At 46.7% G+C, this 26,121-nt stretch overlaps 2 protein-coding genes across 2 annotated transcripts in view; one reads left to right on the top strand and one right to left on the bottom strand.

Annotated features, from left to right (window-relative positions):
- Positions 1 to 2,212: 2,212 nt before the first annotated feature.
- Positions 2,213 to 11,124, bottom strand: RPUSD4 (RNA pseudouridine synthase D4). Its single transcript, XM_045860365.1, has 7 exons — positions 10,856 to 11,124; positions 10,379 to 10,544; positions 8,714 to 8,915; positions 5,541 to 5,634; positions 5,322 to 5,466; positions 4,074 to 4,171; positions 2,213 to 3,514 (listed from the first exon to the last, which is right to left on the bottom strand). Exons 1-7 carry the CDS (start codon positions 11,039 to 11,041, stop codon positions 3,275 to 3,277), a joined length of 1,131 nt encoding a protein of 376 aa, XP_045716321.1. The 5' UTR covers positions 11,042 to 11,124; the 3' UTR covers positions 2,213 to 3,274.
- A 136-nt stretch (positions 11,125 to 11,260) lies between these two features.
- Positions 11,261 to 26,121, top strand: part of FAM118B (family with sequence similarity 118 member B) — a 43,537-nt gene continuing 28,676 nt past the window's right edge. The window contains 1 exon segment of the mRNA XM_045860373.1: positions 11,261 to 11,288. The gene's annotated coding sequence lies outside the window, so the exon portion shown is untranslated.

Genomic DNA, 26,121 nt, shown 5'->3' with positions numbered 1-26,121 from the left:
CTCATCCTTTTGAGCGACCAAGAAATAGCTAACCTAACAGATGCACAGTTCAAAACACTGGTGATCAGGAAGCTCACAGAATTGGTTGATTGTGGTTGCAAATTAGATGAACAAATGCAGGTTACCATAAAAGAAATGAAGGAAAATGCAAATGAACCAATAGTGTTGGGAAGGAAACTGGGACTCAAAACAATAGAGTGGACCAGAAGGAAGAAACAACCAAACAGGAAAGAATGGAGAAATAAGAATTCAAAAAAACGAGAGGCTTAGGAACCTCCAGGACATCTTTAAATGTTCCAACATCCAAATTATAGGGGTACCAGAAGGAGAAGAGGTAGAGCAACAGATTGAACAAATAATATTATTTGTTCAATCTCCTTTATTATTTGAACAAATAATAAAGCAGCAGCAGCTGGCAGACCCAGTGAGGGAGCGATTATTTGAACAAATAATAAAGGAGAACTTCCCCATTCTGGCAAAGGAAATAGACTTCCAGGAAGTCCAGGAAGCTCAGAGTCCCAAAGAAGTTGGACCCAAGAAGAAACACACCAAGGCACATCATAATTACATTAGCCAAGGTAAAAATGAAGGAGGGAATCCTAGAAGCAGCAAGAGATAAGGGGACAGTCTCCTACAAAGGAGTTCCCATCAGACTGTCAGCTGATTTCTCAAAAGAGACCTTACAGGCAAGAAGGGGCCAGAAAGAAGTATTCCAAGTCATGAAAGGCAAGGATCTATATCCCAGATTACTCTATCCAGCAAAGCTTTCCTTTAGAATGGAAGGGCAGATAAAGTGCTTCTCAGATAAGGTCAAGTTAAAGGAGTTCATCACCACCAAGCCCTTATTTTATGAAATGTTAAAGAGACTTATCTAAGAAAAGATAAAAAAAAAAACATGGATAGTAAAAGGACAGCAAACTCACAATTATTAACAACCACACCTAAAGCAAAACCAAAAGAAACTAAGCAAACACTAGAACAGGAACAGACCCACAGAAATGGAGATCACATGGAGGGTTAGCAACAGAGAAGTGGGAAGAGGAGAGAGGGGGAAAAGGTACAGAGAATAAGTAGCATAGATGGTAGGTAGGAAATAGACAGGGGGAGGGTAAGAATAGTATGGGAAATGTAGAAGCTGAAAAACTTATAAGTATGATACATGAACATGACTAAAGGGGGGCAAGTGGGTGGGAGAGGGTGTACAGGGTAGAGGGGAGTGAAGGGGGGAAATGGGACAACTGTAATAGCATAATCAATAAAATATATTTAAAAAATCATGTTCATGTAGGACTCGAATAAAAAGAATGAAAATTGTCTCCTCATACTGATTACACGACTCCATGGCAAATCCAGGCTTTTCGCTGGCTCTGACCAGCATTTCCCTCGGGCACGGGCCCACCTCCCTTGCTCTGTACCACCAGCCTCCCAGGCCATACCAATGGGGGTGGGAGTTCTCTCAGATATTCTCAACGACTGAACACAGCTGCTATACCCAGCAAGGCCAAGAAACTCAGGAAAAAGCAGAGGCATCCTCACTCCTCAGCCCCCACCGTGGCTCTGGGCACCTCGAGCACATTTGTGTACAAGCAGCCGGCTGCCTGGGCTCTTTGAGGTGGCTCCCTGGGTGTCTGGGGTCTCTCCTAACACAGATAAGGCCAGGGGTCCTCTTGGCCATTTGTCTCCCTAAATCCAAGTCAGTTATCACTATTTTCTAAGTGTCACATGCTTGCACCTTTATCTGGAGAAGCACGGTTTACTACAAGTAGAAACAATGGCCACAATGTTTAAGTCTCGAGCACGCAAATGCAGGCACACACCTGTGCTTTGGGAGGTGAATCCGTCATGCACTGCAACAGCATTGGGGCTGGGGCGGGGCTTACAAAGCTGTGTGGCCAGTGGGGAGCACAGAAAGGCTGCCCTTGGGCTTTTCCCCAGCTGCTCTCCCTCCAGCTTTTCTCAGCTCAGCCCAGAGTAAAGTGCACCTCCTGGTCGCAAGAAACAGGAGGGGAGCGGGCAGGACAGCTGAGCAGGGAGGCCGGATCGTCTCCATCCCCACTGCTGTCCAGCATGGCCACCTCCTTCCCGAGACCCAAAGGCAGGAGGCTCGCCTCCAAAACAAGGTGGTTTTAGACCATGGCAGTGCCCTCCACTTATAGATTAACCAAAGCTAGGCCCCAGTCCAGAAAGGACAGGCAGCAGAAACACCAACCACTCATTCAGAACTTTACTTTTTTACTGATTGGAAGAGGGAGGGGGGAGGGGAGAAAGTCACTGGTTTGTTGTTCCACTTATTTATGCACCCACTGGTTGATTCCCAACCGTGCCCTGACCGGGGATTCAATCTCCAACCACATTGTGTCGGGACGATGCTCTCACCAACTGACCTACCCCGCCAGGGCCTGATCCAGAACCTTCTGGACGGCACCTTTCCCCAGACTTCTGCTCTACTCTTTAAACACAGACTGCAGACAGGCAGCCTGCAGACCAAATCCAGCATGATTTGCTTGGATACCTAAGTGATTTTTTTGAAAACTGATTTAGTTAAAAACACACTAGGAAATTTCACTTAAATACCCTGACTTCCTGACTGAAGAACAATCAGAGTAGCTGCTCGCACACAGCAACGCCCAGATGGAGCTGGCAAGTGCCCACTTTGGACGGCCGTGTGTGCTCCTCTCAAACCTCACACCCAGCCTGCGACACTGCTCTGTGACGCCTGCCCGGCTCCCTCGCTACCGAGCACCCTTCACAGGCCCTGTGACCAGCATCGCGGCAGGGCTCCCATGCTGGTGCGGAGGGTGTCCCCCAATTCTGACCTGCGTGTCTAGAAGACCTGAGAGGAGCGTAGAGGAGAAAGGGTTTGCTCAGACGCTGCAGCTCCGTGAGGAGAAGGACTGACGGCTTCCGAGTCTCCCCGAGAGTCAGATCACCACCACGCTGTTTCCCACCACAGGACCCCTCCCGACAGACCAAGAACTTATTGCTGCAGGAAAATGGCCCGTCCTAGAGTCTCTGCTGCGGTTCTCTTTTTCCAGTTTCTGACCCACGCTGCCCGGACCTGGGCTCTCTCCCAGCTTGGCAAGATGACCCCGAGGCTGGGAGACGTCCCACAGGTTTTTCCAGAGTGTGGCTCGAGTATCAGCAAATAACAGACTTCAGTTTCCAGGAAGAGCCTCGGGGCTGCCAGACTTCAGCTCCTCACCTGGCTCTCCGGAGTCTGCCCCGAGGGGGGGGTCCACTGACAGAACGAAGACTCCTCGCTGCCCCACAGCCTTCACTGTGGTCCCGGACGCCCAGCCCTGTCGTCCGGGACCTGATCCCGACTTGGCACCTCCAGGCCTAGACGGCCCAGGGAGCGAACGAAGTAGCGAGGAAGCCTGCAGACCAAGCTGAGCTCCTCTTTCCGGGGCCCCAGGGCAGGCAGGACCAGCTGGCGGGCGTGCAGGTGCAGAGGGACGTGGCGGGCCTTGGCCTGCGGCAGGCCCAGCTTCTTCAGAGTGCCGGCAGGCAGCTTCTGCGCAGAGAAGAGGCAGTGTCGAGGGCGGCGCCGGCAGCACCTCACCCCAACCACTGCGAGGTCGGAAGCCCTGCCCTGGGAGGGACCAGCACTGACACCCCTACGAGCGGGTCTCAGACGGGTTCGGGATCTGGGTATAAGGGCAGTCCGCCTCACCAGGGACGCTCTACCCACCAGCGCTCTGGCCTTTCCAGAGAATGGGCTAGAACATCCCAAGACAGGAATGTTTCTGTGGTGGCTCTTTAACAGCGGCACGGAAGGCAGCTCTGAGCCTTCCGAAAGCCTCCTCCTCGGCCCGAGGCCCCTGAACAAAACCTGACACTGGTCACATGAAGCAGAAAGGTTCTGCTGAGACCCTGAGCCCCCCCCCGAGCACAGGAGCTGACTGTGTCTGAACCCCTCTGAAGGCCGGGCAACAGGGGTGGTGCCCTGTCCGAAGACCGTCAGCTCGGCCTGCTGTGATTCACTCCCACTGTGACCCACTCCCGGCCATCACAAGGGGACAGCCTGAGTTCGGCCGCTCCGCCTGCTGCATGCTGAGCGAAACCCGTGTTACCTGGGGGGCCAACCTGTTCCAGTCGGAGTACTTGTGGTCGCCAAGGATGGGGCAGTCCAGCCCAAAGGACAGGTGAACTCGAAGCTGATGTTTTATCCCTTTAGAAAAGAGAAGGGGAGCTTACGAGTGGCCACAGAAACAGCACTGGCCACTCATCATGGGGGCATCGGCGTCTCATCATGTTAAATCGAAGCACCGTGAGCTGGCACAGCCCCAACTACATTAAGTTACGAAGAAGAACCCGACAAACGCTAAGCTCGCAGGAGGCAATCACTGTCAACACTGCTACACTCCCCCTCCCCCAACAGCTCCTACTTCCCACAGAGGTAGGTAAGCATCACCATCATCTCAGTGTCTACCACTGCCATGCTGACTTTGTTAAAAATAATTTTATTTTATCACACTAAATAGTTTTGTTTTGCACATTTACCCTTTACTGTGGCAAAATACACATAACATAGAATGTTATGAACCGTTTCTAAGTGCACAGCCGTAAGCACATCCACGCTGCTGGGCAGCCATCACCACTGTCCAGCCCTGGGAATTCCGAGTCACCCTGAACTGCAACTCCGTCACCATTCCACCCTAAGCTCCACCTCCCCCTCCCCCACCCTCCGGACCCTGGTGAGCACCATGTCTCTCTAAGGCCAACTACTCTGGGAACCTCACAGAGACAGACTCCCAGTGCCTGCCGTCCTTCTGCATCTGGCTCATTTCACTGGGCTAACGTCCTCACGGCTCATCCTTGGGGCAGCAGGTGTCGGAGCTTCTTCTGTTTTAAGGCTGAGTAACACCCCGCTGCACGGATGGGCCACTTTCTGTTCACCGCTCGTCTGCCCGTGGACACTTGGGATGTTCTCGCCTCTCAGCCAATGCGAACAGCACTGCTGCGAACCCTGGTGCACAGAGGCATTTCTGGAGCCCTGCGCTGCTCAGTTCTCTTGGACAGATGCCCTGGGGCAGAACCGCTGGACCGCATGGCAATTCTGCACTTAATTTTTCGAGGAATCACTTGGCAAATTTTTAAGTAAGTGTAAACAAACTATTTACTATATCCCTCTGCTACCTACTGTTTTAAAGAATTATCCCTATGGGAGCTCCCGGCCTCCAATTAGCACCAGAAGCACACTCTCAAACGACAGCTGCTCTGAGGCGCAGCGCCCAGCCGGAGGCCAGGGTGCAGCTTGGCACCACTGGGACACAGTGCAGAACGGCGGCCCCTCCCACCAGGGAGGGTGGCCCTCTCACCAGTAACAGGCTGGAGCTCCAAGAGGGCGGAGGAGGCCGTGCTGCTCAGCACCTGGTACTGAGTCACAGCCACGTGTGCGTTCCGGCTAGTCCGCACTCTCACCATCTTCCCGTTGTCCATGCGGTAGCTTGGGGACAGCGTCATCTGAAGCCAAAGATAGCAAGATGTGATTTCAAGCGCCAAGCAAAAAGCCCCTCCCTCCAGGCCAGCTCGCCCACCTTATGGTGCTGCTGCTGCCCTGGCACCTCCTTCTCGATGATGGGGATATCCACGACTCCTGCCTCGGGGACCGGGACGCGCACGGTGACGGCCCTGGGGTGACAGAGACCCTTGCTTAGGCCACAGACACGAGTGAGGCACTCTCCGGGTTTGGCTACTTAGAGGTTTTTACGGAGGACCCACTGTGGTCAGTTCCTAAGGTCTGAGGGTTCCAAATAGTCTCTTGGTACAGTGCTTAGCCTTAGAGCTAGATACTATTCTTACAAACGTATCTTTTTTACTCCTAAACTAATAGGTGTTAACTGCAGAATAGTTGGGGAGAAAAATTATATTAACAACATGGTCTTTCACGCCAGTCATTAAAAATGAGTATGTAAAATTTAAAATAAAATTAGAGTAATATGATTTTTGCATCCTGTTTTTCTTTTTTAAATAATAAAAGAGGGTAAGTTCTGATCACATGTGAAATAAATAAAAAAAATAAATGAATGAACGAACAAAATTCACACGACCGTCCCTGCCCTGTTTGCCAGGCAGATAACCAGGGAGGGGCTGAGTCCAAAGACATCACAGAAGCCACAGCAACTCAGTGGCTCACTCAGAATCACTCCTGTGGGAGGTCTCGTGTCATTGGGTCACAACAGGCAGAAGACAGTGTCATCTGTCCTGACGGCCACGCCTCTCCAGGTAAATCAGAGCAGTCCTCTGGGGGACCAGGTGGCCTGCCACAGCGCCACCGACCACGCTGTGAAACACCCACTCGGACGTAATGCATCCCATCCTGGACACCCCACTGTGGGCTAGTCTGGGTGTGGGCTGCTAGTGGGTGTATTTTATCACCCTTCAACTGGGTCGTTACTACTCCATCACCCTTCCTGATCGCCGAACATCACTGCTCCAAAGTGGTCAGACAGTAAATGTTTACCAAATGTGAACAGGCACTGATTCGGAGAGGCACTGATTCTACACAGATGAACAAGACAAAAATCCCTGCTCTCAAGGAATTCAGAGTCTGCTGGGAAGGTTCAAACCAAAACTATAACGTAACAAGTCGCTATCAGCAAAAGCTAATCATTCCTACTGTGTTCCACTTGTAACTTCTACTTCCTGCACCTGGCAGGTAAGGCCATCATTAACTAGGTTCCATCCTGCCTTTCCAGTCTACCTCCACCACCGGCCACCGCAGACCGGACTGCTTGCCTCACCCCTTGCACGCACCGCTCCCACCACCTAGAACATCGTTCTTCATCTTGTCGATCAAACCCCTTCCTTCATCACGACCCGACCAACCGACTTCAAGCCCTCTGTGAGCCTTATCCCTGAGAATGGTCACCAATTCTGGACGTTCATGAAGAATATTCAAACAAGATAACAATTTTTCTATAGACTTACATTTTGATTACTTGTATACATGATAATAGTCTTGGTTTTCCTAACGTCAGCTTTTACTATGAACTCGGTACTGTGTTGAACACTTCACATGCATTATCTCACCCAAAATACAAAAAGAATAGTTATGAATCAAACAGAAAATGACGAACAGCCCAAAAGAAAATGGGCAAAGGAAACAGTCTGCTTACAGAAAGGGAAACTCAAAACAGACAATAAACCTGAAAAAGTCAGCGTCAAAAATACATAGAGGAACTGAAAATAAAATACTCCCTCCCCTTTTTTCACCTGTCTGATTGGCAAACCTTTTAAAAAACACAATGGGCCTGGCCATGTAGCTCAGCTGGTTAGAGCACCATCCTGACACACCAGCATTGCAAGTTCGATCCCCAGTCAGGCACATACAGGAAGCAACCAATGGATTTGTAAGTAAGTGGAACAACAAATCCATGTTTCTCTCTTTCCCTTCCCTCTATCCCTCTAAAATCAGTAAAAAAACAAAAATAAAAATTTAACAGCGCATCAGTCCGGCATAAGAGGAGGTGGGCACTCGCCACTGCTAGTGAGAATAAAAACTGACATGACCACTTCGGAGAGCAATCTGGGCGGCAGGACTCACCCATTAAATGGGTGCACCCCTCCATTCAGCAATTCCATTTCTGGGGATTCATCCTGAAGAGAGACTCACATATTCTTTGAAGTAGGTTCTGGAAAAAATGGGGTCACCTAAAAATAAAGCAGTTTATCTGTCAATAAAGCAGTTATGATACATCCACACAATGGGATGCTACAAACCCATTAAAAAGGAGGTAGCTTTAAATTACACCACAGAATGCTCTCCGAGATCTACTGTCCGAATAAAAAAAGCAGTATGTGAAACAGCTCAAAATATGCTGCTGTCTGTACCGTGCGTCTTGTACGTGCCCGGTGAAACCCGGGGAGTGCAGCAAGTCACTAGTGACAGTGGCTGCCTCCGAAAAGGAAATCGAGTAGATGGGGGACAGGAGTAGGTATTGTTTTTGCTCCTGTATCTTTCTTCTGTTAAACAAAAGGGAGGTAGCCCTGGCTGGTGTGGCTCAGTGGACTGAGTACCAGCCTGAAAACTGAAGGGTCGCCGGTTCGATTCCCGGTGAGGACACAAGCCTGGCTTGTAAGCCAGGTCCCCAGGTAGGGGCATTCAGGAGGTAACCAATCAATGTTTCTCTCACATATCACTGTTTCTCTCCCTTCCTTCCTCTCTCTAAAAAATAAATAAAATGTTAAAAAAAAATATGGAGGTAAACCTGTATGTACTAACATGGATTCCCCATGACACAGAGTTAAGGAGAAACAAAGTACGATGTACACTGTACGTGATACATGTATGTACACATATGTTTGTAGACACACACACACACTGTACACACTACACACATACCTAAATATATTAAGGACCAAAGGAATAAAACCCAAACTACCCTAAGGGAAGGGACAAAAATGGTAACAGTGGGTGGAATCTCTAGAAGTGTATATCATCTTTGTTGGTTGACTGTTTTGCCACAGGAGAAAAATCATGTATTACTTGTATAATTAATTTTCAATGATTTTATGTATAGCTGTTATTAGGAACCACAACTCTATCAGAGTAGAATAATGTTCTACCACTAACTCTGTTTCCTATACCGTTTAACTGCCCACAGGTCCTGGCACAGTGCCTTGTCGCCAGGAGTTGCTGCTGTAGGAGCGCATGACTAGCAGAAAGGGCTGCCTTCGTTTCCACCCCCTCGGCCGGCGGGCTCCGTACCAGTACTTCTTTGTCACCTGACGGGTTCTGAACAGCTCTTGGACTTGGTGCGCCACTTCCTTCTCCCAAGCCAACACCATCACGCCTGTGGTTTCCTTGTCCAGCCGGTGGCACAGATGCAGGGGCTCTGCCTTGTGGCCGTGAAGCATCTTTGCCAGGACAGGTAGTACATCACTGATGCAGAGCTGGACCCCAGGGCCACCTATGGATGGAAAAGACAGAGGTTTGAGTGGTCACAAGAAGATCCCACCAAAGAACTACTTGGGGAAATGAAGCCTTTCCTGGATTAACTACCAATGCTCTCTAGAGCCTTATTACTGACATGCGGTCCAGGCACTAGCAACATCTGTACACCAAGGAGCTTGCTAGAAAGGCATCTCAGGCCTCCAACCAGACTATTAATCAAAATCTGTACTTAACAAGATGCCTGAGTAACTCATGCATATTATATTTGAGAAGCTTTGTCCTAGAGCAGGGGGCTTTCTCCTCAGGCATAACCACTCTTTAAATCTACTTATGTATATGTACTCACAATAAAATCAGCAATTAAAATGAGGAGGTCTGATATTTTACTCTATAAACAAAGGCTGGAGAATTTGTTAAGTAAACCCTAGTGAGAAATGCAAGACCATGAGGCCCTCCTGGCGAGATATTTCTAGGTTCTACTCTGTGTACTCTCCTAAGTAGCCATTGACTTTGGAAAGGTTGCTAATCTTTCTAATCTTAATCCTTCTCATCTATAAGATGTAAATATCTGTAGTGTAATTATCTCACGGGAAATGAGAAGGCAAGAAGCTACTGTGAGCATCAGTAGAGAAACAAACCCACACAAGACACTTGGCGACATTTAATTCACCGCCTTTATGTGCAACTGTCTCCACAGCTCCCCAAAAAGCATTCTTCTTCCAGCAAAAATATGCCTTTCCCCCCAGCAAAACTCTTTCCACAAATGCATTTTTTCCTGTCTTCCTGACTCACTCCAGCTGTCTCTAACACCTACATTCAGCATTTATTCAAAAATATTCTAGTGTCCATTAAGTTCTAGATACCCCAGGGTTTGGTTGGGTATACTCCAACACACACACACCCCATATATGTTTTTCCTAACTTTTCATTTTCTTTTTATTGATTCTAGAGAGGAGAGAGGAGGGAGAGAAAAGGGAGAGAAACATCAATGTGAGCGAGAAACATCCATCTGTTGCCTCCTGCACTTGCCCCAACTGGGGACTGGGCGCAACCCAGGCATGTGCCCTGACCAGGAATCCAACTAGGTAGGACCCTTCCATCTGGGGGGGATCACGCCCAACCAATTGAGCCACACCCACAAGGGCTACACTTTTTCCTTATGTTATTTCCTCCTCCCCAGTTTTGATGTAAATAACTTAAAGACAAATCACACAGCCTTTATATTCTCCTACAGCAATCCCTGTAGAGGTCTGCACACAGCGTGTGCCGTAAACCGCTGCTGACTGCCAAACGTCGGGAGGGTGGAGACTGTCTTATCTCACTATCCTCAATAGTGCCTTACGTGGAACAGCAGTGCACAAAAACTTAAGTTATTCTGAACGCAAGGCTTCTGAGAGCCCCAGAAGCTATGTGTGAGTGTTGCCCCCAGTTGTGGCTGAAAGCGGCATCGGTCCCCCTTCTTTCATCCGTGGTCCTTACCATGCACGGGGAGGCCATAGGGTTTATTGATGACCACAAGGTCCTGGTCCTGATGCACAATCCCTCGCCTCAGTGCCTTAGCGAGCACGTTGGGGTGGACTCGCTGCAGCTGCTGTGTGAACCGCACTAGTTCTTGCACTCTCCGCTGGACGGAGTTTGTGGGCACCTACCGGGAAGAGAAACAGCGATGGGAAATGCCTGGTGGGGAAGACCCTCCATAAGTCTGGGTAAGAATCTGAGCAGGGAGGGAGTCATCTTTGCATTCGACTCGCCCCTTCCCGAGTAATTTGAGGGGGGGAGTACTTAGCACCGAGCCCGCAGTACAACACCTTACCCCTCAAACCACTTCCTCCACGTGTTCCGCCAGCCCCCATTCTCCCATCGCGGACCCGGACGTCGACTAGCGAGGTCTCACAGGACACTCCTCGCCACTGAGCGCAGTCTCATGGGAGCTGAACTCTTTCACTCCGGACTCACCGGCCCCTTGTTCTTTTGTTCCTGTTTCTGGGCTCGGAGCCTCTCCGCTAACTGCTGGGCATCCAGAGGCCTAGAGGCAGCAGCTGCGGTACAAAATGGTTTAGAGAGGAGAGAAAGGAGACTCCCCACACGCTGCCCGGAGCTCCAAACCCAGAGGGGCCGCGCGGGACAGCTGGGCGCCACCATCTTGGCGAGGAGGGCGGGTCAAGGCAAGACCACCTGACTTGGGAGGCGGTTTGGGCGGCTGAGCGACTCACGTGGGTCCAGGCTTGGGCCTGGGAGCCGAGGGGCTGGAGGGTGGGGGCGGGGAGGTGGGGGAAGTGGGTGGGACTAGCGGTCCTAGTCACGTGGCCGTGCAAGCTAAGTGCGCCTGCGCGTGTGGTTAACTGCAGTTAGAGCGGCGGCGTCTGGAGCGGTCCGGGTGAGTGTGTCGGTGAGCGCGGCTGGGGTTGGGAAATGCCGGCTTTTCAAGCGTTAACTTCACGTCCCACGGTCTTTGTGTCGGAGAGCTCTGCCCTGGGAGGCCGTATTTCCCTGTGGAAGAGAACCCACCCCAAACCCCCTCCACCCCCGCAGAGCGATGCCCTCAAACGCTCGACCCGGAGCCTCCTCAGGCGCCGGCTCGCGCGTCTTGGCAGCCAGGTTCCCGGAGTTTGACCAGTCCCGGGGAACGCGTCCCGTCCGTTCGCGTCCATTTGCTTGCCGCTCGATCTGCGGAGATGCCCGGATCTCTTGTCACCTTCCGACTCCTAGTCTCTTTGTTATACGTGGTAACCTGTCCTCCCCGTGGGATGACGGAGAGCCCTCGCGTTATCCGGGGGTCCCCGGTCCGATTTCCTACCTAGGGAACCCCTTGAGTTTCTTCTGTCCTTTGCGAAGAAGAGTTCATTTCTTGTAGCCTCCTCTCCCCCTGCCTACCCTTTTCTCTGGGACTCCTTGCGAAGAAAAGGTTGAGAGCACCGAGCATCGACTTCCCCGTGTGTTCCTTCACGCTCCCTTCCATGCTTTGCAATCGCCCCAAATCCTCCTCTTTTCTTCTTTTCCTAAACGTAATGTTGGGACCCCCGGTGACCGCACTGCATGCGACTTTCTGTGAAGATGAACGTTGGTTGGGATGGTAATGTTAAAAATACCGTGGAACGTACCTGCCGTTCGTTAAGAAGAAAGCCGTTGCCGAGTTGTGAAAAAGGTTGGATCCGTAAAGAGGAAACAATTTCTCAAGGCTGCTTAGAAGGAAGGCTACGTGAGGAGTTAGAGCAGGTCGTAGAAGTAGGTTTGCCTGCCAGCCCTCCAAAAACAGGTAAGTGGAGCTAGGCTGTAAACGACTTTAAGTTGAAGACTTTGAATTAGATGTGATAAGTAGTGAGGAGTCTTTAGAGCTTCTTGAACAGAAGAGAGACTCCTTGCAAGGGGAATTCTAGAAATGAACCTGGCAGATGAATGCGGGACAGATTGAAAAGCAAAGCAAAGGGCTTTGGTAGCAGGGAAACCCGCTAGGATGCCGCAATCCAGGCAGACGATAGGAGACCATTATGCTTCATTCCGGGGTCTTTTCTCCCTACACTGACCCGTCGTTTGAGTTAGAATTGATTTCGAGTTGTACAAGTCAAGAGGCACCATTGGCTGCTGCTGTTGAACTGTGGGTCCCTTAAGGACCCATTCATTTGTTTTTTCCCACGTCTGGCACTGGAACCTCACAGATGTTCATTAGAGGAAGTGCATCAGAGACATGCGTTAGGTATGTCTGAACATTCTGATTTGTCTTAGTTCTGTCGCTTTTTTGACCTGAAGAATGGAGGTGGGAGTAACTATTTGTAAAGAGTGGGAAAGATAGCATGCGTATGTTTCTGTAGTAAGATAGGTGATTGGGGTAGAATTCCAGAGAATTATGAGTGAGTTTGGGAAACGACTTCTTTCTCTCCTGTCCACACCCCCCACCCACAAATTCACAGGCAAGACATAGATCTGTGAAAGTTGAGAGGTTCTACCCTACAAGAATGACTGCCTTTTACCTGTATGCCCCTGACCCAGGTTTTAATTTCACTGAAAAGTCACATTGTGTATTACTTAGGTACATGAAGCCCCTTTTCCAAGAACTCTGAAATTTGGACTTCGGGATTTTAATTTACATCACTGCATTAATTCTAGTTACCATTTTGGGTATAGTACTTTCATGGTTTTGTGGGGGCCAGGAAACCCCATTTTTGCCTTCATCTGTCCTTAATGGCATTGAAGAAATGGTAGCTGTTCTTGCAGAATTGGCCTTCTGTGGCAGGAAACAGAATGAAGAACCAACTCCGATGTCATCGCTAGGGACACAGAGCTTGTGTTCTTGGGTTTCAGTTTAACCCAAGAACACACTGTAGAGCCAAAGAATAAAAACACTGGTCACTTTTTTTATGGAGAAGGATCTTTTAAGTTTTTCCTGTTGTAAGAAAAATTTGAAGAATTCAAAGTCTTTTGTTTCCTTGGCATCACAGTACAGTTTTAGCCAATATGGGTACAGAAGTTGCAACTTCCTCAATGTTTCTCCTATGAGTCCAGGCACTTGGTGATTGAAAGTAGCTGCTCTCTAAGTGTACAAGAATTTATGCAAATACAATGTCTGCTTTTATTTATTTTTAAAGCTCTGTTGCTTCCTTCCTCACTCAGGTGATCCTATCTTAGGCAGTTTATTTTACCCACTTCTGCACCAATCTCACATTCTTCCTTTCATTGAGGATTCTTCATCTGGATTGTTTGCTCAGTACAAGGAAGAAAATTCTGTTTGTGGTCTCTTCATTTTTATGGAGTTCAAACATGGTATACTTACATTTTTAAAAATTTCATTTATTGGGGTAACCATGGTTAATAACAAATTTCCGGTGCACAGTTTTTTAATGCACCTGTGCACTCCGTTGTATGCTCATCACCTGAGGTCTGGCCTCCTTCCATCACTATGTATTTGCCCTCCTTTACCGTAATCCTTCCCCTTTGGCAACCACGATCTATAAGATTTTGGTATATCATAATATATCAAGTGCCCCCCAAATAACAATATAAAGAATTTATTCATTTTTAAGGGTATTTCCTGACCTAAACAAAAACAAAGCTACATTTCAATTGCACGGATAGGAACAAGGACTGGCTAAAGAAGGAACTTGTGTTTGAATATCACAAATTTAAGTTTAACTAATGGCATAAGATTAAATTCTGGCTTCTTGAACAATGATTTGCAAGTTGTAGATTAACCAGCAGCTCAGTCTCCCAGAAGAGCAGGAAGTACTTGGACATTGTTTTATGGTTTCAGAAAGAGCCAGAGAAGCGATTAGGCGGGGCTCGCTGGACCTAGAAGGTGCAGTTGTTGGGAGCTGGGAGATCTGGGGACTAGTCCCAGTTCAGCTGCTTGTGAACTTGAATAACCTGGGCTTCAATTTTTTTTGTCTTGTAAAAAAAGATCCTTCCAACTCTAAGCTTTTATAAAGCTTTTCCACTAACACTTAAGTACTTTTCCTTCTAAACAAGTAGAATTTACTTCAGACATCCCTTAAATACATTTAGCACGGGCATGGGGAACCAGGATTCTGCTCTCTACCCCAGACTTTAAAGTTACTGCCAGGTGAACTAACATTTATATTTGGAGGTTACTTTTATTGAGTGGTGTTGGAATATACCTTAAGATGTCCTATGTAGGGCATGGCAGAGGGAGTGCAGACAGAAAAAAAAAAAAATCAGAGCCCTGGCTGGGCAGAGCGTTGTCCTGATACACAAAGGTTGTGTGTTCGATCCCTGGCAGGGCTCATCCAAGAATCAGCCAATGAATGCATAAATAAGTGAGCAACAAATCAATACCTATCTCTCTCTCTCTCAGATGAATCAACAAAAAAAATTTTTTAACTATTAGAAATCAGTGGCATAGACCTATAACATGGCTGTTCTTTTCCCCATACCAGCATTTTAAAGATATTCTGTTATACTAATGCTCCTCATTGTATTTCTATTCAGCTTTTGAGTAATAAATCAAAGCAGGTGTACCTTAAACCAGTACTTCCCAAACTTTTTCATATCACGGCACGTGTGGAAACGATTGTCGCTTCCTGGAGGAGACCTGCAGGCAGCCCCCAGAAGGCGGGGGCAGTCCCTAGTCCTTGCGTGACTGCACCTCAGCCTGTTTCTTCATATGAGCAGTGGAATTAATAACACGTGTCTAGTAAGAGTGCTGTGATGAGACACGAAAGAAATGTATGTGGTGCCTAGGATGTAGCAGACACTCAAATTGTTAGTAGCATTTCATGAGTATAAAATAAGACCATTACATTAGAGCATTTTCAAGATTACAAAGAGCTGTGTTTGTGGCATTTATATTAATGAAGATGACCAGGGCATCTTATGGGAAAAGGCACACACACCAGAAGGGTGAACATGGAGTCCATGTTTCCAGAGCATGAGCAATGGAAAACTGAGGGATATTCACCATGCGGTGGTTAAAAGCCAGAGGATATCAGGATCCCTAGAGAAATTTAAGAAGACGTTTGCAACACCTAGTTGCTTAAGTTGAATAAACCTATTCTTTGATGACTTGAAATTTTAAACAATAAGCTACAGGTATGGATTGCTATGTTTTAATTGTCAGTGAGTGGAGCATGCTGTGTTGGCTTTAATGATAAGTGAATTTACTGATATTAACTTCCAGGAGCTGTTTTGAGGAGACCTGAGCTGCTGTTAACTGGTTTGGAAAACCAGATTTCTGCTGAGTTTACTGTTCCCAGTACGGGCTAAGACTCCTGTGATACCAAGGAAAGACTTTTAATTCTTCAAATTTTTCTTAGGACGTATAAACAACAAAACCTACAAGTTCTTTCTCCAGAAAAACTACCAGTGTTTTTATTCTTAGGCACTATAGCGAGTATCTTGGGTTAACCTACTAGTCAACATTTCCCCGGTGATAAGAATCACCAGAGATGCCTTTACATCTACAGATCACTCCTCTGGACATGGTGACTCTGTGAATTGTAAGTTAGGGCCCAGGGACCAGTTTGCCTCGCCCTTTCCTGCTCAGCAAGCACCCTGGGGGCCTGGGCTGAAAGTTCTTTTGTTTATGAATATATCACACAGAAGGTAAGGTTACTTAAAAATATAGAGAAAAATGGCAAATTTTAAATGTTGCTGTTTCTCCTGTTTTATTTTTTGAAAGATTTTATTTAAAAAAAGATTTTATTTATTTAGTTTTAGAGGGGAAGGGAAGGAGAGAAGGAGAGGAACATCAGTGTGTGGTTGCCTCTCATGCACCCCCTACCCGGGACCTGGCCGGCAACCCAGGCCTGTGCCCCAACAGAGAATCAAACCGGCCACCCTTTGGTTCTCAGGCCGGCACTCAATCCACTGAGCCACAACCAGCCGGGGCTATTTATTTTCAGAGAGCGGGGAAGGGAGGGAGAAGGAGAGGGAGACATTGACATGAGGAATATCCATTCCACGTGTGCCCCAACTTGAGGGCCCAACCCACAACCCAGGCAAGCGCCGTGATGGAGAATCGAACCAGGGACCCTACACTTTGCAGAAAGAAGCTCAGCCAACTGAGCCACACTGTTCAGGGCTTACTTTGTTTTTTATCAAAGTAATTCATGTATGGTTTAAAGTCAGTATTAAACGATTTACAGTGGGAAAAAACCCAGAAACCATTCCCTCTGTCCTTCTCGCCACATGGTCTCATTTCCTAGAGGCAAGCAGTCAGTTGTTTCCCTCTTTCTGCAGGTGTTACCTTCTGATTTCTGACTCCTCTGCTATGTCAGTGGTGTTCTCTGTTCTCTGCCCCGCATTGTTTGACCCCTTGATTTCCTGCTGTGGTAGATAGATCAGGACTTAGTTCTTCCCACCACTTCTCTCCCTTTCCATATCCTCCACCCCTACCACAGCTCTATTGTAATTTTTGGTTAAAACAGGCCGTTTTGATGTGTTTATACCTTTGCCAGATATTCTTCATTGTGTTTAGGTTGTCCTTTGCCTGATTTTTTTCCCTCCACATATTTACTGCAAATTTTTCCCCAAATATCTACAGCAGATTTTTTCCCACATGCTTCAAAATATTTGTCACATCCTTACCAGTAACATTTTCTGTGACCTCAGTTGCTTCACTTCCACTTTTTTCTGGGAGCCCAGTATCTTCTTCCTCCTCCCTTCACTCTTTTCTATCAAGAACTATGCCCCAAATGCAATACAGCAGCTTGCCTCTGCGCCCCTCCTAGGCCAGCACCATGTTGTCCCATTTCTTGGTGTACGTCCTTACATACTAAGAAGTACTCGAATGATGTTAATGACTTTATTTTGCCCACAGACTTGCTTGACAGTTTGAAATGTTACAGAATTCTGGGGTGAAAATAAGTTTCCCTAAGAATTTTGAAAGCATTGTTTGTTTCTATTTCTGTGATTGCGCTAGATGCACAAGTGATTCAAATCCTTTTTATGTGACCTTATTTTGTTGGTTTTTTCCTTTTTCTTCACTGGAAGCTTTGAGGATATTCTCTGTCTCTGGTGTGGTGGAATATTATGATGATGGACTCAGTAGAACCTGTCATTCTAGAAATTTGTGTCCCTCAGTTCTGGGAAATTTTCTTCTATTATTTATCTGCTTTTTCTACCCATATTTTCTTTTTCTTTGATCTCTTTTCATAATATCTGTTATTGTTATGTGGGTGTGATAGCTTCCAGGAAAACCCATTATAATTACAGTTCTTCAGTTTTCTGCTGAAATAATGGCAGAGCCTGTGTATGGTGGGAGGTCAGTGCTTCCTCACAGTGGCATAGACCCCACGAAGTCACGTCCCTGGGGACTGGGCAGGCGCTGGCCCTCTGCCCACTCCCTCCCAGTTCCCTCTCACTGCATTTTCCTCACTCCCCTCAGTCACTAGAATGGTACCACTGCTTTCTTTTCTCTGCTGTAGAAACATGCTATATATTTTTAAAAGTTAATATTACTGAGGTACTAAGATAAATGAGGAAAGAAAGGTGTTTTTTAAAAACAAACAGGAAGAGGGACTACGTGTAAGAACATTCATGATATAAAAGCAGGGGCATGCTCTCAACAGTGCAGTTGTTTTCATTTGGTGCGAAGGTGAGACTGGGGTGCTTGAGCTGCATTCAGACTGCTTCTCCATGTGGACCGGAACATCCAGGTGGTCCTGTCCCCATGGGGTTGCAGGGCCGCTGTCACGTGCTCTTTCTCCTTCGCTGTACCCTTCGCGTTTCCTGCACTGCCTACCTCGGACCTGTTTCTTTTTCCAGAGGGGAGGCTAGGTCCTCGTCCCTGGGGCCCAGGCTGCCCGCCCCCCTCCCTCCAGCCGTGGCTGCTCTTATGGTTTCTCCCTTGGTCTTGCACTGACCTCTTTCGTTCTTTGAGAAAGTAAGTTACTAGGTCTCTTTAACCCGTTTTTCTGTAGCCTATTTTTTTTCCTCAATTATTTTTACTGGCCACTTTTAAGACTGATGCTACCTGCAGCCAAGCAGTGCTTTTAAAGCAGTTTCTTCTGAGTCAGTCTCACCTTTCTAGTAGTTCTGGTGACCTCTATGACAGGTAATTAATACCTTTTTTTCTTTTTTTTTTTTGAGCTTTCAGGTTTTTGTTTCAGGCCTAAATAATACTTTCATCTCTCAGTTCATTTGCAGGTCAAAGAATATTTTTCAGTTTTTATTTTTAAAATTATACTGAAAAGAATATCGAGCCTGTTAAAGGGCTTAGGCTTCCCGACTTTCCTAAACTGCCTTTGGTCCCCCATCCCTTGTTCTTCAAGGGCGTGTTGGAACTGATGCAAGGAATGCGCTCCCAAGTACACTGCTGAAGGACCTGACTGTTTTCAAAGTCAGTAAATACTTGCGTTGGCCCTTGAAGCAGAAAGCAGGAAGTAACCACCTGTGATTCTCTCACCCAGAGATTGTTCTGCCCTTCAGAGACCTACAGCACATGATGAGGAACAGGTCGTTGGGCTGGTTCGTGACCTTTAAGTGTGAAGTCTCATACTGTCTTAAAGGACCTTTGCATGCGAGGAGCTGTGTAACTGAGACTTTTGAGTAGGAATCTCCCGTGTCTGAAACACAGGAGTGATCTGAGCTGAAGATACAGATTTGGGAGTCATTCGCATTTAGTTGGTATTCCAATTGCTTGGTGGACGAGGTGGGGAGGGAAGGGACTTGGAGTGAATAGACTGGAGAGTGCCAAGTAGACTCCGGACTCAGCGTTTAAGGGATGAGCAGAGGAAGAAGGGCTTCCACTGGAGGGACCGGAGGGAAACCAGGAAAAGGAAAAGACAGTATCCGGAGGAGATGAGAAATGGAAGGTCAGATGCTTGCAACATCTAAAGGGAGCTGAGTGCTAACAATTCCACTGAAGTTCACTGTAGAGTATGTGTCTCCCATAAAGCTTTCCTTGGTCTTCCTCAGGCACATTCGCTAATCTCCTCTGTACCCCAGATATGCATATTAAACTTAGCACTTATGCAATAAATATTTGATGACAGTTCTGTTTCCCCTAAAAAGTAGAGACTTTTTAAGGGAATGGCCCTCAGAGAGATGGTTTTATGGTCTTTATCATCCTTGATGAGACAGTATTGCATTGTGTCTTCACAACATGAACTTGAGTCAGCATCCTGTGTCTACTGTGTAATAGCTGTGTGTCCTTCAGCAAAGTGCGTAACATCTCTGAGCTTCGATTTCAGTATCAATGATATCTGTGATGTGTGATGATAATAGTGTCTGCTGCACAGGAGAAAGAACATTTGTAAAGTATTGGCAAGAGTGCCTGACATTTAACAGATATTTGAACATGAAAACTCCACAACTTGTGACTAACACAATTCCAGTCATTCTACTCTGCAAGCATACACAGAATATAATCATGGCCAGGCCATAGGAAGACTGCAGAAGTGGGCTGAGTTCAGTGAAATGCATGTAGCTCTGTTTTATAAACAACTCTGTGGACTTTGTGCACAGTACTTGGTGATCTTGGTTTCTTTTCATGTAGTTGGGAAGGAGAAAATGAAAAGATTAAGAAGGCTGCTCCAAAGCAGATGGAAATTTTTATGCATAAAGATAAGCGGCTTACATAGGTGAGCGGTGGGTGTAAGTCACAGCCTGTGTTTGTTTGACTTAAAAGAAACAATACTACATTTTTACCCATTCATCCTGTTTCTTTTATCTTCCCTTAAAAGTTTTTCAAGTGAACAATGTAATGATTAGACCTTTATATCGCTTACAAAGTGGTCGGTCACCTTGATGGGTCTAGCACCCATGTGACACCGTACTCGGTTATCACAGCATTGTCACCTATATTCTCTGTGCTGCACTCTGCATCCCGTGATTATTTGGTAACTGGATGTGTGTGCATCTTATCCCTCACCTTTCTCACTCATCCTCGCATCCCCCTTCTCACTTGGCAGCCATCGATTTATTCTCTGTGTCTGTCGGTTTGTTTCTGTTTTGTTTGTTGTTTAGCCTCCACGTGTTTCTGTGTTTTTCACTTTTCTTCTTGTAATTGATTTCTAGTTCATGCCATTGTGGTCAGAGAAGATGCTTCATATGATTCCAGTCTTCCTAAATTTATTGAGGCTTGGTTTGTGGCCTACCCTGTGGTCTATTCTGGAAAATGTTCCATGAGCACTTGAAAAGAATGTATATTCTCCTGCTTTAGGATGAAATGCTCTGAAAATCTCAACTAAGTCCATCTGGTCTAATGTGTCACTTACGGCTGCCATTTCCTTGTTGGTCTCTCTGAATAGCTTGTCTGTTGATTTTCTGTTCAACTGGCAGAAAGCTCCCGGGTGTTTCTTACGTGCGGTATGTGTGCCCTCCTGTTGTAGTTGGTCCTTAGTTGCTGTTGTCAACTCAGAGGGTGGGGTTGGTCCTCAGGCTAACTGGCTGTCCAGGCAGGCCATGCCCAGGGTGGACAAGCTGTTGAGTGGGGGCTGATGCCAGGGAGTGGGAGTCACTTTTTAGTGGGGCTTTGGGGCCAGAGGTCTGCCCTCCAGGTGTGTCATCTGTGGAGCTGGTTGGGTGATGCTCTGGTGTCTGTGGAGCTGGTTGGGTGATGCTCTGGTGTCTTCTGAAGCTGACCACTAGGTGTGTTGGGTCTGGGGCCTCTTGGGAGAGGCTCTGGTGCGGGCCAAGGTCAGCCATCACTTGTATCTGGCTTCGGCCTGCCTAGTAAGATCTAGAAGTGATCTGCAGTTGGTTGCATCGTGCTCTGAGTTTGGAGATGCTTGGGAGAGGCCATGCTGTGAAATGAGGCTAGCTGGCCGCCACTTGTACCAGGGTTGTGACTGCTTAGTTGAAGCTGCATTCCAAGCCTAGACTGGCCACCGCTTATGCCAGGATTGTGACCGTCAGGTGAAGTAGAGACCTGTTGCCATTTCTGCCACTGAGCTCAGGTTTGCCAGTGGGAGTGTTCTATTCAAGAACAGGATGTTGTCCTTGGGTGGTGTATTTACTTGCAGCTAGTAAAGGAGGTGGGACTCACACCCGAAGCTCTGTCTCCTTGAAGGGAGGCCTAGCCATTGCTCGTACACGGTATTTGGGTAATTTTTTCTTTGCAGTTGGTTATACCCAGCTTACAGTTGGGTACCATTTATCGAGAGTAGCATTTAGTAACAAATGCTGGGACCTTGAGACCCTTGTCTTAACAGTAGAGCGGGGATTGGGGTCACTTAGCAAGAGGTGCAGGGCACTCGGAGACCAGCTGCTGTTTGTTTGCAGTTTGTGGGCCTCAGAGGTTTTTGGGAAGTCCGCAGAAGGAGCCAAGGCAGGATGCTCGTGTGGAGAAGCCACTGGAGGAGGTTTGGGCTGGGTGCACAGATTGCTCGGGGTGGGTTCTCACAATCACCAGGGCAGGGCACACGGGTGTTAGGTTAATGAAGACTCAGATGTGGTGTCTGCCATCTGGGAGGGAGGGGAACATAACAAAAGAACAGTGGTGTCTGTCAGCGTTCCCATCCCTGGAGAGAGCTGCCCTGGACCCCTGCCCCTCTGGCCTTGACTCTGAAGCTTGTCAGTTCCTCCCTGTATGTTCCGGCACTTTCTGAGCTGTGGCCCCTGCCCTGAAACTCGGAAGGAGTGAGTCTGTGCACGAGCCTCTCAAGAGCAATGCCTAAGTCTCTAGCAGCCCTGTCTCTCTAATGCAATCCTCGCTGGTTTCCACAGCCAGGGATTATGGGGACTCCTTCCCAGCACTGGTGTCCTGGTCTGGGAAGCCCAGTGTGTGAGTCTAGGACCCCTCACACCTCAGGTGGGATCTCCCTAGCCAGATACCCCTCCTGATTCTTAACCACACGCCTGGGTGTGGGACCTGCCTGTTTCACATCCCTGCCCCTCCCACCGGTCTTAATGTGGCTTCCTGTGTATATTCTTAGTTTTAGGGATCCTGTTCGGCTAGTCTTCAGGTGGTTCTCAGTGACAGCTGTTATATAATTTAGTTGTGGTCATAGGAAGGGGCAAGCACAGTGTTCACCTCCTCCACCATCCTGACCATAAGTCCTCATCCTGTTTTTTACAGCTCATGAAATTGAAAGTATCCATGGTCTGCTAGTCTTTAAGTCATTGTAGATACACACATGTGCAGTCAGCAAATATTTGAACATTCACTCATTGGGTAAACTGCTCCGGGCTGTGGACGTGATAATACACATAATACAGACACTGTATTTGCCCTAAAGGAGCTTGTGTTCCCGTGGGAGACACCAGTAATCACAAGCGTTAAGAGACGCAGATAAGGGCTGCAGTATAAATGCAGCCCTTGGGGTGAAAGGGGTGGATGAACACTCTGCATAAAGCTGAGACTTCAAGGATGAGGTGGGGGTGGAGGCACTTGAAGAATATGTCACTCTTAAGCCAAGTTCCGTGTGTAAGTCAGGGATGTTTGCGATGTGTCCTGTGTGGCTCTGATGCCTGGGGAGCGCACAAGAGGGCTGCAGGGGATGCTGTCAAGTGGGCTGCAGATGCCAGATAATGCGTGGTCCCTTACCCGTGATGGGGAGTTTTACTGAACACAGTCAGAGACCATTGGATGATTTTAACCATGACTTAATACAGTTGTGTTTTGAAATCCCTTTTGCTGCTAACAAAGTTTCTAGTCATAAAATACTTTAGATTTAATATATAAAATCTGAGAAACTCATTTCTTAGTCCTAAATACTGAGGCCCTTGAGTCATTTGCCAGACAGAGTTCTTGCTTTAAGAATCCACCTTTAAAATCAGTTTACACCTTAGCCCTGGCCTGGTGACTCGGTCGAGGCTTTGTCCCGTGCACCAAAAGGTTGTGGATTCGATTCCTGGTCAGGGCACATCCCTAGGTTGAGGGTTCGATCCCTAGTCCGCGCATGTGCAAGAGGCAGCCCATTAATGTTTCTCTCTCCCTCTGCCCCCCCATCACCCTCTCTCTCCCTTCCTTCCTGTCTCTAAAATCAACAAACATATCCTTGTGTGGGAAAAAATCAGTTTATATCTTAGATATTAGGAACTCGACTTAATAAAAATAAGATAATTTAATTTCTATATCAAAATATTCAATTGGTGTCAGAGGATAAGCTAAAGCTGAAATCCTTTTGCCCTCTGGAATCAGATTACCTTTACTCACTGGTTGGTATATCTGGAAAATAATAGTCTAAATATTGATTTACTATGCACACAGTTTTCACAGGAATTTATCTTTTCCCATTTTTTCCAAATGGCCTTTTATGGTTCTTACTACACTAAAAGCAATAGTGGGGTGTTTTCTTTTAATAGAAAATGCTTTCTCTGTTGCACAGTAAATTTCTTTCTTCAGATTATAATCATGAGCAACATCTTGCATTTGAGTTCAGTCAATAAATATTTGAATACCTACTGTGTGCCAAGCACTGTTCTAGGGTCTTGGGATACATTGTGAACTAAACAAAGAGCCCCACCTTGCAGGAGTTTTCATTCCAGTGGGAGGAGGTAGGTGACCAATAATAAACATAGTATCCTTACTATGCTACTGATATAGTATGTTAGAGGTGGTATGTGATATGAAATTAAATGTAGAACAACTAATGCAGTGCTGAGGAGGTGCAGTTTTAAATAGGGTGGTCAGGGTAGCATCGCTGGTAAGGTATGATTTGAGCAAAGGCAGGGAGCCTGTGGCAGAGACCTGGGCTCAGACTGTGCCAGGTAGAAGGAACAGCCAGTACAAGGAAAGGCTGCAAGGCCAGAGGGGACCAGACCTGTTTGAGGAGTAGTGAGGAGGCCAGGGTGTCCGGTGAAAGGGATGGGGTTGCTCAGCTTTCTAGGAATAGGTTTCTCCTCAGTCAGTTTTAAGAAGTTCATCAGCCAAAACAAATGAACAATTAGGCAAAGAATTTCCATCCCATGAATGTTTTGCAGGTGGTAATCTATAAACACTCAGATTCCTGTCTTGAGTTAGGTAATTTCAGGTAATACAGGAGTTTCTTAAATCCATGCCATAAGGCAGCGAAACAGAAATCAAAAAACTTTTTTTTTTTCTGTAAATAAAAAAAACTGATACTGGATCACATGCTTAGAAGACCTGGCATTTAGTAAAAACTAAAAGTTTTGCCATTCTGATTTATAAATCTCCCAGTTAAAAGATGAAAGGTTTTGTTCCGTGGTGGAGGATGGCCACGGTGTCAGATGCGCTTGTGTCTTAAGGAGAGCAGTGACAAGGTGAAGACTGTGCTTAGTTGGGGGAACGGCTCTTTAGGAGCAGGTTTTCTTGCCTCCCTTTTTTCTTGCATGCTCAGTGGCTCTAACTCCTTTTAATGTTTTTATTTGGTGGTCTGCATTTTCTGTTCCGAGACTCAGTGAAAATTTGCGTGTGTTTCTTAACTTTCTAGGCTAAATCAGCCATGCTGCTTTCCTAAGGTCCTAATCAGTGACTGATAGAGAACGTTACCAAAGTCATGTGCATGTCAAGTGAACGATGGTGGTGCATATCTTCAGTGTCGTCTTTGATTCAGCTGCAAAGCACTCTCTATAAGGAAGCAGGCTCCATTTGTCCACTGAGGCCCCTGGAGCTGTTCCAGCCATACATGCCCACGACTGATGATCTCCCTGTGGTGTTTCTGAATTTTATTTTTCTTAGAGCACACTTTTACTGTTTCTTAAGCTCTTCTCAATTTCCTTCTGAATTTGCCATGGTTATTTCACATTGGAGTCCACTCTGTGAATTGCTGTTCATTGCTTCTCACGTATTTTCCCATGAAGTTGGAGCTGAGGTAAAATCACTCAGGAAAATGCTGGAAGGCCTTGGGTCTTCGACTTTGTCCTCACAGTAAAAAGAGAAGGTGGTATAGTTTTCACGTAACCAGGCATTAGAAGGGCCCTTGAAAACTTTGCCAGGTCTTTTCTCCTCTTTCTCTAGATTGGACTGCGTGTGAACCTCCTTGAAGCTGCATAGTTAACCCCTTTCTCTTTAAAAGCAGGTCCAGTTCCATTGCTGTTCTCAGTGGGAAGGTCAAGAGCCTAGCACTCGGTAGACATTTAGCAGCTGTTGAGTGACAAAAGTAAAAGGAATTTGAATGCATTAAATAAAAGCAAGCTTATTTTTAAATCCCTCTTTATTGGGTATTTTGATAACTGAGTTTGAAAACATAATTAAGAACCTAAGATGAGTGTCTGTTCACTTATTTTGTATGTTATATCCAAGATACTGTGTACTTGAACATGAACTAGACAGTAATGAGTAAGTTGGACTTGGGTGATTTTATCTTGATGTTGAAAAACATTTTATTCATTTTCTTTTTAGTTAACTCTAAGGATAATTGTAAGACAGATTTACTTTCTACCTTACATTCTGTCCTCAGCTTTGCTGTTGCGGGGTGGTGTGGATTACATGGCCACAGTGCAGAGACCTGGGAGGTGTTGCCCTGGTACCTTGGAGGAGCTGACACGTGGCGCCATTACTCCGCTGTACTTGGGGGTTTTAATCCTCACATTTGCCATGGTTCTTGTTGAAATACACCTTTTTTCCTAATCGTCAAACTCAGTACTGTTTAAATCAGAAATCTCCAAGAAGGTGAGAATGGGTGGAAATTAGTTGGGGTATTCTTATGGACATTTGTATTGCTGTCAGGATGGCACTTGTGCATAGCACGCTGTGTATGTTCTGTTAGCACGAAGAACAAGCAGTTGAGGGTATTGCTGAACGTAACTCACGCTGTGTTAATAGGAGTTTAATGTTCAAGGACTCGCTAGAACATAAAGTCTTGGCCTCAAAGATTTATTTAATCTCATTTTAAATGAATAGCCTATGTCATTTGTGATGAAAC

This window comes from Phyllostomus hastatus, unplaced genomic scaffold (assembly GCF_019186645.2).
Source record: "Phyllostomus hastatus isolate PE091 unplaced genomic scaffold, TTU_PhHast_1.1 phas_scaffold_193, whole genome shotgun sequence".
In the NCBI taxonomy this organism is placed as follows: domain Eukaryota; kingdom Metazoa; phylum Chordata; class Mammalia; order Chiroptera; family Phyllostomidae; genus Phyllostomus; species Phyllostomus hastatus.
The sequence above is the reverse complement of the archived record's forward strand: the minus strand, read 5'-3'. Positions and strand labels throughout refer to the sequence as shown.

Coding starts and splice junctions, on each gene's coding strand:
- RPUSD4 (XM_045860365.1), bottom strand. CDS start 11,041: ATGGTGGCGCCCAGCTGTCCCGCGCGGCCCCTCTGGGTTTGGAGCTCC. Junction 8,916..10,378: donor CTATGGCCTCCCCGTGCATG/GTAAGGACCACG, acceptor TTCCATCCATAG/GTGGCCCTGGGGTCCAGCTC. Junction 4,172..5,321: donor GGAGCTCCAGCCTGTTACTG/GTGAGAGGGCCA, acceptor TCTTTTCTAAAG/GGATAAAACATCAGCTTCGA.